The sequence below is a fragment of the Vipera ursinii genome (assembly GCF_947247035.1).
Source record: "Vipera ursinii genome assembly, chromosome: Z".
Taxonomy (NCBI): Eukaryota; Metazoa; Chordata; class Lepidosauria; order Squamata; family Viperidae; genus Vipera; species Vipera ursinii.
Genome location: NC_139517.1, coordinates 22,482,386 through 22,500,715, shown reverse-complemented (window position 1 = coordinate 22,500,715; position 18,330 = coordinate 22,482,386). Strand labels below are relative to the sequence as shown.

At 38.9% G+C, this 18,330-nt stretch overlaps 1 protein-coding gene across 1 annotated transcript; it reads right to left on the bottom strand.

Annotated features, from left to right (window-relative positions):
• Window positions 1-1,163: 1,163 nt before the first annotated feature.
• On the bottom strand, window positions 1,164-8,364 carry LOC310650356 (serine/threonine-protein kinase SBK2-like; the record flags this gene model as incomplete). Its single annotated transcript, XM_083379270.1, has 3 exons — window positions 1,164-1,724; window positions 3,737-3,939; window positions 8,199-8,364. The coding sequence occupies 3 exons, from the start codon at window positions 8,362-8,364 to the stop codon at window positions 1,164-1,166; spliced, it is 930 nt and encodes a 309-aa protein (XP_083235396.1).
• Window positions 8,365-18,330: the final 9,966 nt, after the last annotated feature.

Sequence of the window (18,330 nt, the reverse complement as noted above, 5' to 3'; positions counted from 1 at the left end):
TTTGAAGTCACCTATATTGAACACATTGTGTTAAATCATTGTGGCAAGATTTATCTGGGCCATAATTCCCTTTATAGGCAAAGAATCCCAGGAAATAGTACAATTAACTAAAATGAATGAGACCACAATCATTATTTTAGTTAGCTAGTCAGTTCATATAACTCAAAATACCATTTTGGAAAAAAATATTTAAAAAGAGAGTCAGTTTCGAGTAGTGTGTTTACATGCATAGCAAATGTAAGATACTGAACTGAATTCCAGGAATTGAAAATCATCTTAAATTTGCCAAGATAGAGAAACCTTTACCTAGCAGTTATGACACAAAGTTAAAACCAGGACATGTGAGTTCTAGTTCTATTTTAGGCATGAAAGCTGGCTGCATGACTTTAGACAATCACTCTCTCAGTCCAACTTACCTCCCAGGATTGTTTTGGGGAAAATAGGAGAAGAAAAGAGTATTAGATATGTTTACCGCACTTTTTCACACTCCTGGCCTGAAACTTAGCCATACATATTTTGGTAATTGTGCTAAAGAGGGTTTTCTGATACAAAAGAGAATCCATATGTAGCCCTGGATTTGCAGGTGGTTCATCTCTGCTGTTAAAAAAAAACTGCTTGGATCCATAGCAAATTAAGCCCAAATCAAGCAAGTATGACTGCAATGTGTGAAACCAGTAATTGACTAGGCTCACATATGGTGCTAAGCCATAGGTTTTTAAGCATGGCTTCTTAACTAAACTATAAACAATGGTTCACAAACCACAATGGCACAATGATAGCCTAAGCTGAAACCCAGATAAACTGCATTCTGGCTTACTAGAATATATTCACATATATGAACCAAACTGGTTTATATATAATTAGGATCACCAGCAAGGTCTGAAGTAGCATTTTGCTAAACAATATATTTTCATAATTTAAATTCCAACTTACTAATGCAAAAATATTTACCTTTATGTTTTATAATCATCTTCAACATGATCACATGCATTGATTTAGACTCTTCCCAATAAAATCAAACCATTCAACAGGTATACGTGGAGGACTGTGGTAAATTACCCAATATATAGCATTTCTTTTCTTTTCTTTTGCAAATACATAATAATGGGGGGAGACTTCTGCCTCCCTCCCTCCACCCCCATTTCAGTCAGATAAATTTCAGCTCAGATGGCAGTTTTAGCAGCCACGTCTGCTCGCCATGGCCGATCCAGGTAGCTGAGTACTTGGCGGATGGGGCCACGATTGGTAGGCTCCAGGGCTAAAAGATTTTGTAACATAGCAATGCAATCTTGAGACAGAGGACGCCAGTGAAATGGCAGATCTTCATCTGAACCTGATTCTTGCCATATCACAAAGTCATCAAAGAAGGAATCCTCAGGCAGAGTCTTTTCCCAAGGAAAGTAGCCAGTAAGTAGGCAAAAGATCAGCACCCCTAGGGCCCAGGCATCAAGGCTAGCATCGATGGGTAAGCCTGGGGTGCCAGTGGTGCCACGGCTCAGCTCAGGTGCAGTGTAAGGGATGACCCCAGCCACAAACTGCAGCAGAGTGCCCTGGGGTCGGGTCAGTCCAAAATCTGTCAGTTTGATGCAGTGGCAGTGACGGTCAAAAAGCAGGATATTTTCTGGTTTAACATCTCGATACACCAGGCCCCGACTGTGTATAAAGTCCAATGCGCTCACTAGTTGCTTAGCACAGAGCTTGGCTGCCTTCTCAGGAATGCCTGCCTAGATAATAGAAGAACATTTTTTTAATCCATTAGTTCTTCTCAATGGTCCATAACAGTGTTTCAAAACCTTTTGCAACTTAAAGGTTTAAACTCCCAGAATTCCCCAGCCAGCCAGAATTTTGAGAGTTGAAAACACCTTAAAGTTGCCAAGGTTGAAATAACAGTAAAATTCAAGCCTTTTTCTGTTCTTCAACTCGGGTCCCATCTCAATCACAATTAAAATTGGAATTATTCTCGGCATCACATGATTCTATTGAAAAAAGCTTTCAAAACTCTTGAAATTAGAGTTATGATTGTTCATCATCATGAATGGTCAAAGTTCAAAATTTCAAAAGTTTTGAAAAGTCAAAATACCTCATCTCGTACTTTGTGCTTGACCCATAGTTTATAACACATTCTGTGTTGATTTTGTACTTTGACAATAAAGGTTTATTATTATTGACTTGTTTCTAGTTGATTTTGGAAAATTTAACTTTATATACTATATTTTTAAAATATACTAAGTTACTAAATAATTTATTGAATAAGTCTCCTGATTATTTTAAGTATGCTATGATCTTAGCAATACATACATATCTTAAAATAAAACAGAATAACAGAGTTGGAAAGGATTTATAGTCTAAACCCTCAGGCAGGAAATCCTATACCGTTTCAGTCTCTTCTTAAAAACTTCCAGTGTTGAAGCATCCACAATTTCTGGAGGCAGGTTGTTCCACTGATTAATTGTTCTAACTGTCAGGAAATTTTTATTTTGTTCTACCATATTTTAGATAGATAGATAGATAGATAGATAGATAGATAGATAGATAGATAGATAGATAGATAGATAGATAGATATAGATAGATATAGATATAGATATAGATATAGATATAGATATAGATATAGATATAGATATAGATATAGATATAGATATAGATATATAGATATAGACCAAAAGACTTAGAGCTTATTTTCGGAGGATGTCTTATTTTGTGGCTACCCGCCCACTCCATCCCACCATCTGGTTCCTCACGGCTGCAATGGGGAAGGAGGCCATGTGGTAGGCTGGTGTCGTTGCCATGAGTTGAGGCGAGGCCTCCACAGCTAAACCACTCCCCACTCGGTGACCTCTCCCCACCTGTTCAATGAGCCAGCTGCCTACCCACCTCTTCCCTTTCACTCCCCTCCCGAGCCGGGCTGCCATGCTACAGAGGATGGGTGGGGAAGGCTCAGTCACCATACCTGGTCCCCTACGCTGTTTTGGAGCCATGGGGGAGTGACTGTGAAAGGTCCTCACCGCTGCTGTGCATTAGCTGCATCCACCGCTGGAGGGGCTTTCTTCGCTCCTCACCAGCCTTGCTTCACCCCGCCCTGCCCTTAGATCACCTGCCTAGCAGCCGCTGCCTCCTCCACCACCTGCCGCTTGTGGTGCTGTAGCACTGCAGCACACTGCCTGTATTGTATGGTTTCAATGGCAGCAGCTCTGGAGGCCCACTTAGCCACAGGAAAGTTGGTGGCTGGAATCAGGCAGCAGAGTCTTTGGAGTGCCCCCACCATGGTTATGTGGGCAGAGCCATGAAGGAGGGCCAGGGGGCTGAAACTATCAGCCCAAGGACAATGTAGGGAGCCTACCACCAGCAGAGGAGGCAGTGGCTGCTGCCAGGCAGGGGATCTTGATTCTATCCCTCTGTTAATGCAGCCTAGGTCTGCATTGGCTTTTGAGGCAGCTGCAATGTACTGCTGGCTCATATTTAAGTGATGTCCACTAGGACTCAAAGATCTCATTCACAGTTACTACTATTGACTCAGGTATCACCCACGCTATACCCATGTATTTGGTTTTTCTTGCTTAAATGTAGAACTTTATTTTTTTTCACTATTGAATTTAATTTTGTTAATAGTGCCCAATGTTCAAGTCATTATTATTATTAAAATCTAACATTAACAAACTGCAGATGTTAAAATATACAGTAAATCTAAAATCTAATAATACTATTTTTTTTAACTTTGAAATATAAAAATATGCTTACCTTGGGCTTGATAATGGAGATAAGGTCTCGATGAAAGGCTGCTTCATAGAGAAAACCATAATGCTGGCTGGACTCTATGGCAATGCCAAACATACCAATGATGGCAGGATGTGTAGAAAGTGAGAGTGCCACACAGTATTCATATAGGAAATTCTGGAGCTTAGTGCTAGATTTAGGTAGTAGCTTGAGAGCCATAGGGGTCCCTGAGAGAAGTTGGGAGAGGCAGAAATATGGATAAGACATCAAGATCCTCATATTCCAATAATCAAGTTTTTTCTGCCTTTTGGTCATTGTGTAATTTCAGGCATTGATTCCAGCAGTGCTTTCTGTATGCAAAGTATCTTATGGAAAGTCACCAAAATTTTGGGTCATTATGACAGATAATCCTCAATTTACAGCCATAACTGAGCCTGCAAGTATAGTCACAAGTTGTCATGATCATAGGCAGTGCTATTTTGTAAAAAAAAAAAAAAAAAAAAGGTGTCCGAAGTCACACACATCATACAACCCACGTTGCCTACCCTACAAGGTTCCATCCAAAAAAGGTGCCGGAACTCCATTCTGGGCATTCTGTGACAAAAAAAGCCCTGGTCATAGATCAAGCCATCACATGACCAGTTTGAAGATACGACTGTTAAACGGAAACATAATTGTTAAATGAATTCACTTTCCTAGTGAGAGTTTTTGCCAGAAATAAGAAGTAAATGCCAGAGACTGGCAAAAACACATTGCAAATCGGAGCCATGTGATCACAAGACACTGCAAACAGCTATAAAGGGGAGCCTATTGCCAAGCATCCAAAATGTGATCACATCACCTTTGGGGTTTGTGTGGGGGTAGGGGCTGCTGAAAGAAGTTAGTAGATATTAAATGATTGCAGTTAAATGCTAAGGATAACACTGTGCTACAAATAACATAAGAAAAACATATTTGTTTTCACACTCATGTAACAAGAACCTGTTTCTTAACAATTTCCTCTTTCTGTAATTTTGTTATTCATTTTTTCATCAATATGCTAAACATAATTTATATTTTATATATATATTTCAATGCACAGTAGAGTTGCCCATTTTTATTGTTCTGTCACCTCATGTATATATATTATGTTAATCTCTCCAAGACTATTTTTTTTAAAAAAAATATGCCTGAAATATATATGTTGATCAAATCTCTGTGACAAGCAGGAAACAGGTATCCAGTTGAATTCTCGTGCAATGCACCCCAAAGTTAGTCTTTGAAGAGCCTGAAATATAGCATTCTTGAAAATATGATTTTATACACTGTATTAAGTATTTTGATTGTTTTTGAATAAATGGTTTTTTTTTCCTTCTCAATTCTTTTTTAATCAAATTGAAAGACTCTAGAATCAAATTCTTTTCCAGTTCAGGAAAAAAATACTGTAAAGTCAGTATTTAAATTTCTGCTAAACCATATCTGCAGTAGACTGAGACTAGGTAAGAGGAATTCCCCTTCACATTTTTGAGGAACTCCTGCATTGAGAGACAAGGGCTAGAATAAAACTCTGCTCACATAATAGATATTATGTATATAGGTACAGATGTGCTGTTGTAGCCCAAATCTGGCTCGTCTAAAACAAACAACTGAAGATACAACATAATTTTATTGGCATGCATATAAGCAATCATATACTATATACCAGATACTCAGCAAAGCTTTGATACTTTACTGAGTGGCCATGAGCAACAATAAAAACAGAGCTTATATTTTGTATTATATATTAGTGCCCATTATCTACAGTGTGATGTTGAACTACAGTGTTTTAGATAAATCCATATGAGTGACATTTATTTGTTTGTGTCCCACATTTATTATTTTTACAAATAGCTCTAGGCAGCAAACATATTCAACACCCTACCTCCTCCTATTTTCCCTACCACAACCATCCTATTTGGTGAGTTGGGCTGAGAGAGTAACTGGCCCAAAACTACCCAGCTATCTTTCATGGCTAAGGCAGGACTAGAATTCATGGACTCACATCGCTAGAATACAATATAGCTGGAAGGGACCTTGGAGTTCTAGTCCAGCCCGCCGCTCAAGCAGGAGAACCTCTATACCATCTCAGAGAAGTGACTGTCCAGTCTCTTCTTTAAAACCTCCAGTGATGGAGCGCTCATGATTTCTGAAGGGAAGCTGTTCCACTGGTTATTTTTTCCTGACTGTTAGGAAGTTTCTCCTTAATTCCAGGTTGTTTCTCTCTTTGATCAGTTTCCAACCATTGTTTCTTGTCCTGCCCTCTGATCTTTGGAGAATAATTTGACCCCCTCTTCTTTATGGCAGCCCCTCAAATACTGGAATACTGCTATCATGTCTCCCCCATTTCTTCTTTTCTTTAGACTAGCCAGACCCAAAGTCCTGCAGTCATTCTTCATATGTTTTAGTCTCCAGGCCTTTGAATCAATCTTAGCTGCTCTTCTCTGAATTTTTTACAGTCTCAACATCTTTTTTGTGATATAGTGACCAAAATTGGCTGCAGTATTCCACATGTGGTTTCATTAGGGTTTTATAAAGCGATACTAATACTTCGCATGATCTTGATTCTATGCCCCTGTTTATATGACCCAGGGTTATATTAGCTTTTTTGGCTGCTGCTGCACACTGCTGGCTCATATTCAAGTGATCGGCCACTAGGACACCAAGGTCCCTCTCACAGTTACTAAACCAAAGTGACTCTGTCTTTTTCTACTAGGTCAGCATGGCAGCTGTACTATCTCAGTTAATAGAAACAATTAGGTTCACTTAGCCACACGTTCCCAACTAAGTCTCTCCCTATTCCCACTTGGAGTCAATTCAGCTTGCTATGAATATTTTCTTATAAGGGCACTTTAAGCACCATATGTATTGGTGGCGGGGGGGGGAAGACATTCCTTGGGTTTGGTAGTGAATGCACTTTATATTTGTACATGTGGGGGATACCTTTTACTCTGACCATAGCAACCAATTGCATCATTATTTAATTTTAATTTAAAAACTTGGCTCAAATAAGTGACAGCTCAAAAATTACTGGGTATTTATCAGGAAATCTTGGTTGATTTTGTCTTTGTAACAATGATCTGGTGGCTTTTGATAACAAATTATTTTGTATATCACCACAAGCCATTGTAGGATATTGTCTATTAACAGAATTGCACAAGATATTGGAGAAGTATCATTAATCCAAATATCAAAGGTAGGGAATCTGCTACTGATCAATTTTCAAAAAGATTATTATTTTTACTAATCAAAAAGTATGTTTCCCTTTGGTGTAAGATTCATATTTAGCAAATATAGACAATTGGTATGCAAAATTTACTACATTGTTACTAAATGTATAAGTGATCATGGTTTATATCAATTTAGCTTGTTAATTCTTGAAATATTTTATTTCTTATTTTTCTTTTAGTATTATAACTTAATCATTAATGTGTTAAATGTGTGCATAGTATCACTTTTAAAATTTGTCTTGGCATATTGTCTTCTCTGTATTTCTGTAGACCCACAAACACACACACAGAGAAAAACATATGTATAGTGCATACATACATATGTGCATCTAAGGGCTTAGACTGTAGGCAGAAACATGCAGAACTCTGAAGAATTCTGGGAATTGAAAGTCACATATGTGAAAGCTGCCAAGTTTGAAAACACTGATATAGGGTCACTAGCATGATGATGATGATAATGAGGAGGAGGAGGAGGAGGAAGGGACTTTGGAAGTAATCTAGTCCAACTCCCTGCTCAGGCAGGAAACAGACAAATGACTGTCCAGTCTCTTCTTAAAAACTTCCAGTGTTGGAGTATTCACAGCTTCTGGAGGCAGGTTGTTCCACTGGTTAATTGTTCTGTCAGGAAGTTTCTCCTTAGTTCTAGGAATCTAGGTGATATGAATCAATCTGTTTTTCTCAAAAGCAACCATAATTGAAACTTTTCCACTGAAACTGAATACCTGACTATTATTCAGCTGGAAACCAAAACACTATTAACCAGTATGTCAAATCTGTATAAAGCAGGACAGCCTAACCTGAAACTCCAGCACTCCGTACACTCCCCATAGCTTTGGATAGAGCCCTTATTGTTCACCTCAATCAAATTTCATTTTTTCAAGTGGCAGAAGGAAAACATTTTAAGAAAATGTAATATAATTGTACTAGATATATTTAATTATATTTTATTTTTTTATTTCTCCATTCATCTTCACGTCCTGGCTCCTACTAGTCCTGCATTCAAAAAGCCTCCTGAGAAAGTGGGAGACTGTGAGTTCTATTCCCACTTTAGCCGTGAAAGCCATCTGGGTGACTTTGGGCCAGTCCTTCTTTCTCAGCTCTTGTTGTGGGGGAAATAAGAGGAGAAAGATGGGTTGTGGATATGTTATTGGTAAAGGTTGGTAATAAACAAAGAAAAAAAATTTAAAATGGTTTAGTGGGAAAGAGAGTGGGATTGTTTGACCATACAAGGCAATCTTTACCTCTTTGCCTGTGCATCACCAGGACCACCTGCCCGTATTTCCCCTTGCCCAGTTCCTTGATGACTTGGTAGTGCTCTGTTACTTCCATGTGCACCAGGCTCTGGGCAGTGATCTCCAACATGTCTGTGAGACGAGCCTGTGCCTCCATCCCCAAGGTACGATTCATGGTGAAAGCCTAAAAGAAATACAAAGAAGTTGGTGAGTATATCTTATAGTACAGGAAAATGGCCTCAAAGAATGAGGACTCGAGATGCCGCTTAGGGAATCATCAGATGAGAGGGAGGAGGCTCCAGAGAAAAATTACCCATCCTAATTCACCAGATAATGAAAGTGACAGTCGGAGATTTGTGTCAACCCTCTCAGCTAAACCATACAAGAAACATGATGAGTTAATTGTGCTTCATTGTTAATCTACATTAACGGTATTTTGCAACACTGAAATCTGCCATCACTTTTAACAGTTTTAGTTTGTACTTTTTATTCATGAATCCTGCATGTTCTGATGTGCATCATAATATGAAATAAGAAATATTTTAATTTTCTTTGTAATTATAATTTTCTTTATACCTTTTTACTTGCATTCAATCCTACAGAAAGCAGAATTATAAAACAGCAAAATAAACAGAGTTTCCCCTTCCATGTTCTATGTAATAAGAATGGAACTCTAGTGAAGTATGGTCAGTTATCACACACAAGCTTCTTTTCCTGAAGCCCAAAAAGTCTTTCTTTCAAGTCCTATTTTTTAGATATAGAGATTTATTATTGTTCTTCTTTGGTTTTGTTCCCTGCTGCTACTTTTTGCCCCAAATTGTATTTACAGCTTCATAGATTAGGAAAGTGGGATTTATTTATTCTGCACACAGTACCCCAGGAATGAAATCTATCTGAGTCTATGAGACTTAACATGGATATTGCTTGTTTTCATTAAGCTTAGATTTCTTTGGCAATACAAGAGGGGGGAAAAGTTGATGCGCTCTTCCAGCTTTCCAGCACATTGCATCTGCTTTCTATGTATTCTTACTTCAAAAGAGGCAATAAATAGGGTCATACTACAGCTACAAAGACCTTTCTTGTCTTTTCCCAGTTTCCTGAGAAACCAAAAGAGGGGAGTACCTTTCCTGCATTCTCCTTGTATATGTGCTGCAGATTGACCAACAAGAATTTCAGAGGGGGAAAAACCCCTTGCAGTCGACAAACATACAAAGTTCTCCTTAAGTTGATCTCTTCCTTTTATGTTGAAAGATGTAATCTTTGTAAAACTTGGTAAACTTCAGTTTTAAGTTTGGAAAGGGAAAAGGCATTGCCATTTTTTCCATATGAATGTGACTTTCCTATCTAGGAGGTGAATTATTATTTTTCACTATAAAGTTAATATATATAGGACTTGGTGAATCAATACAGGAATTTAATTAAGTTAGCCAGTCTACTGTACTCAGTTAGTGAGCCTTTACTGTGAAGTTTAAGTCTTTCAGTTGTTTTCCTAGTCCAAAGCAATGCAACAGCAATAATAATGGAAATGCATTGGTGGTGTGTGTTATATACTGGGCTTGTGGTGATACACCACATGCGTTGCTGGAGCAACCCAGACTGGCTGTCTCCGGTCCTGCAATTGGCTAGCCCCAGGTGGCAAGAGTGGGTTCAAACCCATTGGCTGCCGCCTACGGGCTAGACTATATATTGTGGCTGGTTGCAGCCCAAGTTTCAGCACAGTTCCAGCAAGAATAAAGTATGAGTTATCCTGTACTTAGCCTTGTGTCATCATTCCTGCACCCAAGAGCCCACGACTTAACAGTGGCGACGAGGATGGGATCCTGCTTTGCTGATTAAGAGCTGAAGTCAACGAGGGGTTGGCAGCACACGCTGGAGGGAAGAAGCATTTCCAACCCCTCTAGGCTGGCTAGCAAGCCACACTAGCAGCCTCCCACTCAGCGGACACATTCCCTGAGCCTAGAAGCAGGATCCGAAGATCGCAAGAATTTGAAGGAAGAATGCCGAACGTCTGCAAACTAAGAGAATTTGATGTGAAACATCCGGAAGAATGGCCATCTTACCTTTCGCAAGTAGAGAACTATCTGAGAGCAAATTAGACTGCGGAGGAAGGTCTGAAGGCCGCAATGTTGCTTTGCGTGTGCGGCCCAGCAACCTTCAATTTGGCAGAGTATCTTTTCGCGCTGACACTCATCGAAGCAGTCTCATACGCAGACCTTAAGAAGAAGCTAACCGGGCACTTTCAGCCCAAGATGTCGGAGATGGCGTGGAGATTCAAATTAGACCAAAGAGTGCAGCTACCTGGGGAGACAGTTTCAGAGTTCATTGTGGGCCTTAGACAGGCTGCACACCTTTGCAAGTTCTCAAACTTAGAAGAACAACTAAGAGACCAGCTCGTCTGTGGCCTTCGGGACAGAACCCTTCAGCAGAGACTGTTTGCTAGACCCAATTTAACGTTTTCCGAGGCACAGGACAAGGTGATGGCCGACGAAGCCGCTGGGGGCGCAGTGCAGAAAGTTCAGCCCACCAAACCTTCAAAAGTCAAAGAATCGGTCCATCTTGAGGTTGCCAAATGTGCCAGAGAATCATCAGAAGAAGAACCCGAAATCAACAAACTCCAAAGGCAACCCGACATGCAACACCGCAACAGCCACCAGAGAGAAGACGGTTACAAGGCAGTTCTCTTACCGAGATGTAAGGGATTTTTTACTCTGCCAGCGTTCTATGCCCTGCACTGCTACAGGTAAAAGTCCTGCTGAACTACATGGGGGGGAGGCGTTTGATTACTAAACTGGACAGGTTGCATCCAGACAGAGTGGCATCAGAAGCCTCTCGACCAAAGCCTCCGAGGGGGCTGCACATGGGCGATTGGGTTTGGGCCAGGAACTATGGTCAAGGGAATTTATGGGTTCCTGGTCAAATAACCAGGGCATCCGGACCCCTATCTTATGAAATGGGGTTGGAGGGAGGGCGAGTTGTCAGAAGACACATCGATCAACTCAGGAAAAGGTTTCCAGAATGTCCACTAAGTGAGGACTGCATCATAAGTCCCTCCCAAGGTCCTCAAACTTGCAGCCAAGCCAGCCCTCACTTGGACCACCAGGGGTTTTCCTTTTCAGAGGAGATGGATTCTGAGGAAGAACCAGGTAGCACGGGAGTGCAACATGGACCCCCTGGCGAAGCAGTCTAACTGAATTTCAGCAACCACTGTGCCTACTCTGCTGAACAGACTGACTCTGGGGTCGGCCAACCTGGTGAGGCCAGCCAGAGCATTTTGAATCCCCTTGACACTGGAGCACAAAGGGACATGGGTCTACCCAGACCAATGGGTAAGCTGGTAGACCACAAAGTGATGGGAACTCCAAGATGTTCCACTAGGCCACACAAGCCTCCTGCGTACCTCGCAGATTACATTGTAAAATAAAGTGATGCATATTGTTGTAAAACTTGTTACCACTAACTACAGAAATTAGTGCATTGTGAAACTGCTCTTTTCTGCAATGGAAACCTGTTCATTAGACGTTGTTTAATCTCATTGTAGCCACAGTGATTTTATTATTTTTATTTTTATTATTATCACTACAGTTGTATGTGAGCTGATTAATAAGTCTTGACAACTGTCAAGACTAATCGTGGTTGTCATAGTTCGATCTAAGAGGGGAGGGGTGTTATGTACTGGGCTTGTGGTGATACACCACGTGCTTTGCTGGAGCAGCCAACGGCTCTTCAGCAACCCAGACTGGCTGTCTCTGGTCCTGCAGTGGCCAGAGTGGGTTCAAACCCATTGGCTGCCGCCTAGGTTCTAGACTATAGTGGCTGGTTGCAGCCCAAGTTTCAGCACAGTTCCAGCAAGAATAAAGTATGAGTTATCCTGTACTCAGCCTCGTGTCGTCATTCCTGCACCCAAGAGCCCACGACTTAACAGTGTGTTTAGAGGTGACCTTGATTTCCTTGAGAGTTTTTGTCCCACAATCTCTACGTGCCAATCCTGGGAAGCCTGATGTGCAGGTAGCTGTTTTCATGCACTTATACATGAACCAAAACTACAATCCTTCCTTCGTGTTTTTAGAACACCATGTCCCATGGGTGGTCTCTCCCTCCCCTCGTCCCCATTTCACACATGCAAATCTCATTCCAAATTTAGCAAGGCAGAATTTAGCAGGTTCGTTAAGTATATCATTTTCCCTAAGTAATGCCATTTGCAGAATTTTGTCCTAGTTACAGAACTGTGAAATCTTGGAATGAAGAGTGGAAAATATTTCAGGACTGGCCTTTTTTAGGCACTCTCTTGCTCCTCTTCAATTTTGGGGTAGCAAAATCATTACAAACTGGCCCGATGTCATGTTCTTTATTGTATTTTTAATGACCCACTGAAAATGGACATAGTCCATTACTTAATTAATGCCAATTTGCCTGGCTTCTGATTTTATGCCAAGTGTCCTGTCCTACATGCTCTAAGGGTTATGGGAATTTGAGGCTCAATCCAAGTGATACACTCCAAAAAAAATTTAGAAAATCATATTTAAACTTTATTTTACCTAAGGAGAAAGTATTTTGTACAGGGGCTCCTAGTTACTCTCTACTATCCATGAATACTTTTCAGATATTTTTTCATAGCGACAATGTTGCAGAAATAATTCTCCATCAAGATATATGTTATTGTTGTTCTTGCTATTCTTATGACGTGGTCCTTATTTGTGAGTTCTGCCTAGTAAATATCACAAATAAATATAAAGGACAAAACTTACAGCACTTTTACTGATAGTTATGAATATTGCATCTTAACTTTAAGTGCTAGACGAATGAAGTCTCTTGCCCCATTAAATACTTGGAAATGGTGGTACCTCCAATTTCCAGGGATAATGGCAATCTGAAGATAGCGCCACAAAAAATTGACCCAACAGCCACAGTCTTATGAAGAAATGGTGATTACCGTGGTTCTTTGTAATTTTTCTCCAGACAAAGAATAGACTTGAGATCTTCCCCAAGTGCCCCCAGGCAGTTGTTCCTCCCAAGGAGATTGTAAGACATTGGTCTGGAAGATTCAGAGCCCTGGGAGACGAGGGAATAACTATCTTGCTCAACTGTGTTTGGCACCTTTAAGCGGATACTGGGTTCTGATCACTTTTAGAAATTGCTTGTTATCTGCTTTTCAGCTATTGTCATCTTTGAATTAACAGTTTTTACACTAGACACTGAAACCAATGGATGTTATAATGTTTGAAAGGGATATACAAATAACAAACCAAGAGAGTGATCTGGATAATCCGTTTATATTGGGTTTACAAAAGAGGCTTGTTAAAACATTGAAGAATTTTGTGAAAATGGACAACAAATTAAAACAAAGTTAGTTTATTTGATAAAATAAATATGTTTATATCTCTGGTAACCTTTAATGGACTTTTTCCTGAAAGCCTTCTTGAGAAACATATTTGAGAGTAATCCCTTTATTCTGAACTTCTAAAAGAAAGCTAAATGTGAACTTTGCTGATCCCTTCTCAGAATAAAGCCATCTATTTTGTACATCTATTTTCTAGCCCAACCATTTTTTTTTGTAAATTTTTAATTTTGGATTTAAGACACTGAGCTCTATGGTGAACAATCTGTGATCACACATATTTGCAAAAGAAATGTGCATTTCACATACATGAAGTTGAGATAAAACATGTTTTTGGTGCAATATTCAAACAAGACAAATTCAGCTTACAAATCCACTCTTCCCTTTTGAATGGACAGCATTATCTGAATCTGTGGCACCTCTTACTTGGCAGTTTGATTTTCCAACTTTGCTTCAATTTCTATCGGTTCCTACATTGCAAAAACATGTACAGTATGCGGCAATACATGTATAGCTGCATAGAATTGACAAACTTGCAAAATTCTTAATTTCCTCTTTATTTAAGCAATAGGGAGAAAATCAGTAAGAAGGAGGCAAATATACATTCCTTTTTAAAATGATATTTCAAAAGGGCCAGGCTTGGGTTTTAGACTCATGTAGAGCTTTTATAGCTTCAGTTGCAATGCGCTGCCATTTTTGTGAAGGAAGGACATTATTAAATATTTCTAAATTATTAAACGTGATTGGATTTAAAATTATTTAAATTTAGTAATTAGCTATTTAATAAATACATTTATATCTTAGTATAAATTAAATTGCATTTTGAGTTCATCTTTTTTTTTCTTTTTTTTTCTATTTGCTTCTGAGCCCACCTATATTATGCACTGTTGCTCTAGGACTTCAGGATCTTTGCACCTATTCTGTCTCAAAGCTCAAGAGAAGAAAAATAATTTCTCCGAAGTTACAAAAGAAAAAAAATTCTATTATCCTATTTTTCTAGTAGATTTTATTTTATTTTATTTTATTTTATTTTGTTTTGTTTTGTTTTGCCTAGAAGGCTTAAAAACATGCATCTTTGGGCTAAAGGTGGCCAAATTAACACTGAACACTGTGATAAATAAGAAAGATTTCCAGGTTACACTTTGTTTTACCCTTCAGCATTTGAAAATCCTTGAAGTCAGATTCCAGTCCATACTATTTGTGATTGCTTGTGCTGTCTTCACCTTTTTCACCTACTTTTTTTCTTTTCTTTTTTTTTAAATGAACTAAAACCTTCTCAGCTTATTTCTGGTCCATGAAAATAAACATGAACAATCAATGCATTTTTGAAAAAATACCTGGGGAATTATTGTTATTGTTTTAAAAAAGGGGGCATTTCTGAAGCCAGAATAAAATAAAACACCATATATCCCCTCTCATGCACCACTGAAATGTTTCCTGTGCATTTTAGTAATAACAAACTAATTGCTTCCCATTATCCACAGGTGACATGACACGTTATAGGACGTTATAGTTGGTCCGCGTCTAAAGCATATTTTCCTCACCCAGTCCTTACAATTTTTTGTTTTTTAATTCTGTGGTTGGTATGAGAGAATTCTCCCTACCCTTTTTTTTAATTAACAGGATAAAATTCAGCCTAAAGTACTCCTTCTTAGTACTGAAATACTGAATAAAATTGGATTTCTAAAGTCATTTCAGAAAACTAGTATTTGAGAAGGTCAAATGCTTGACTTCTTCAAGTATGTCTTGACTCAAGATCTGTAAGGAGCTGTGAATACAAAGGGAGGAGATAAAGGCATTGTGACTGACATAGAGTAAGGACAGTGGTTCTTTAACAAGAATGTTGTGAGAAAGAACATCCCTGGGTTATACAGGGTCGCTATTAATTATCTGCAATTATCTCTTTCCTCATAAACAATTCTGATTAAATTATAATTAACAAAATCCCAGGGATTTATTTTACCCACCCAACTGACATATGCATCAGCTCTTAAGGCCCGATTCACACAATAGCTCTGAGCAAGACTAGATTTCCTGAATTAGCAATGTTGATCTAGCCAGGTGCTTTTTGTCAGTATCAAGTCATTATTTCCCAAGACCATGTTTCTCACATTTAGCCATCCATATCAGCAAGAATATTGTTCTGAACTGATTCATAAATTAATTCATATGATTCAAATGTCTGATGATGTGCTGCACATCAGTCAAAAAAATGTATGGGACAATGTGATAAAATTATAAAATAAATGAAAAATAGGCATATGTATTCTAGAAGAAGACTTTATTAGATCTGCTAGCCTTTTTTAATTCAAATGTTGCCTTGCTTTTAAATCAAACACCCATTTGTCTACTAAATTTTTGGTTAATGTATTCCTATATTCTGATTACCAGCTACATATTTACTATAATATATATGGAACCAATTGGTTGCTTGATGCAAAAATTAAACAGACTATTTGTAGAAAAGTATTGAAACTTTTTGATAATCTTCAATGTTAGCATTACAAAGTTGCCAAAACTATGAGGGTTCCTTAAGTCTCCACTGAGAATGCCATTTTATACTTGGTCAATGATGGGAAAATATAATGATTAAGCAACTTCTTTATATTTGCATTAATGTTCTACTATTACTGGGCACTGTGTTAGAAAGACATAAGGCAACATTCATTGAGAGCACTGAATGTATGAAAAAATCCTTCCCATATTCATGCATTTTGCCCAAAGTCCCAATTTTTATAAGCCATTTACATAAAGTAGACATTGCAAGAAACTGTTGCTTTTCTGTATTTATTTTTCCAATCTTCCCCATGTTATTACAGTATATGTGATCTTATACCATTGCTCTTTACTGTTAATTCTGCCATTTATTGTCCAGGTGTGCTGCAGGTTGCAACAAAGAAACAAAATGACATCTCAATGTTTTACACGTGGCACCACAAAAAATATAACTCAGAGCAGTAACTGATAAATTATTGATTTATTGGAATTCGGCATTAAGCCATTCATCCACACCTGTCCATTTCTGCCCATTTTTTCTTCTGCCTGTAATTTTTTACATCCTGGGTGCCTGGACGAGAGCCAAAACCATTTTTAACACCAAAACTTTCTGACGAATATGCAGTATCAATAATAGATATATCATTAGACATCAAAAGACAAACCCTATGTGCTAACTTTGATTCCTGCATGGAGACATTAGCTCACTCTTCCATACACCATACTCTTTTGCAAAGTATCATAATGTGTGCATAAATTTACACACAAAAACAGTTGAAGATTGTCCTGTCAGGACTCCATCTTTGCAGCCTAGGTAGTAGAGTCCTCCCTACGGTTACTGGCACCACAATGGCATCGAGAACTTACCCACTTCCTTTTGTGCTGAGACTGGGGGGTCCAGTCTCTCTCTCTCTCTCTCTTGCTTCTGTTGCTGTCTAATGAGGCTATGTGAAGTGCAGCTGGGGTGTCTGCTAGACATTACTGGTCTAAGTGTGACGCTCCGCCTCTTCTCCTGTGCCACACACCCTACAGAGCTGAAGTTTGAAGAGGGGGATTGGTTGAAGTGCAAGGGAAAACTCATCTATCTTTCCTGGACAGATGAAAGAGTGAGCATGCCAGACAGCCCGCTCTACTCTGCTGCATTCAGCCCTAACAATGACATCTGCCAATATAAGTAATCCTCAGCAAGATATTGAACTCCTCTTTCTGGGACTTCAATAGCCTTTCACTTCTCTCCCATGCTCCTCAGCCATGCCCCATAATCCTTCTTGTACTTGTGACAGAGTGACATCCTGTGTCCATGTCTTTTCATTACATGGGAGGATTGGGGGAAAGAACATGAGGGTACCCCTTTCTGAACCCCCTTTGCCTGTTTCTTTTTCACATTATTCATGCTGTTTGTGCCCCAGCTTGTTCTGGTTTTATGGCTGCCAACAACCTGCCATTCATCAATGTGAATCCCATGGAAATCAGGTTGTTATGGTATGCATCACATCTACAAACATCAGATCATTTCTCATGTAAGAATGTTTCTAGATGTCTACAATGCTAATTCAGGAGTTCTCTAGAGGAAATAGTCTGAACTAAGCAGCTTGGAGTTTTTATCATTCAGAACAAAATAGATTTTATAAATAAATATAAAAATTTAAATAAATATAAATTAAATAAAGTAAAATGGAAGCAATTAGAAAAGATGATTGCACATCTACAGAAGAATTGTACTGAGGAATTAGCCATATGTTAAAATGGGATTTGTCAATGAAAATAACTGGCAAGAGATTCAGGATCAACAGTTTATCACAAAAGGACAACGAGGGAAAGAAATCTGAAAATTAAAAGCCAGAAAAAGAATGCATGAACAAATAATCACACAACTAACTGACGACACTGGCACACAAGACATAAGCTAAGGAAAATAGGACAAGAAAATCTTGCTGATGATGTTACCTAGTCTGGTAATGAAACATTCACAAACGAAATTGAAACAAGCTTGGAGACCAAACCACTGTCAAAAGAATGCATTTCTCTAATTGGATTAATGCAGCATGTATAAAAATGCTGAGAAATTCTGACATAAAGATGCACATCCCTTTCTACCAATAGAAGTGTATATCTGCAGCTCAACTCTGAACTGTGGAGTCCTTGGTGGTCTCTGAACTTGGTTGTTTTCTTGCAGACACTTCATTAGTCTCGCTAGGTAATGTTACCTACCCAGATAATCAAACATCTGCAAGGAAATAAACAAGCTCAGAGACCACCAAGGACTCTACAGATAATAAAGCTTTTGGAGGAAGTCCATGAATTTATTCA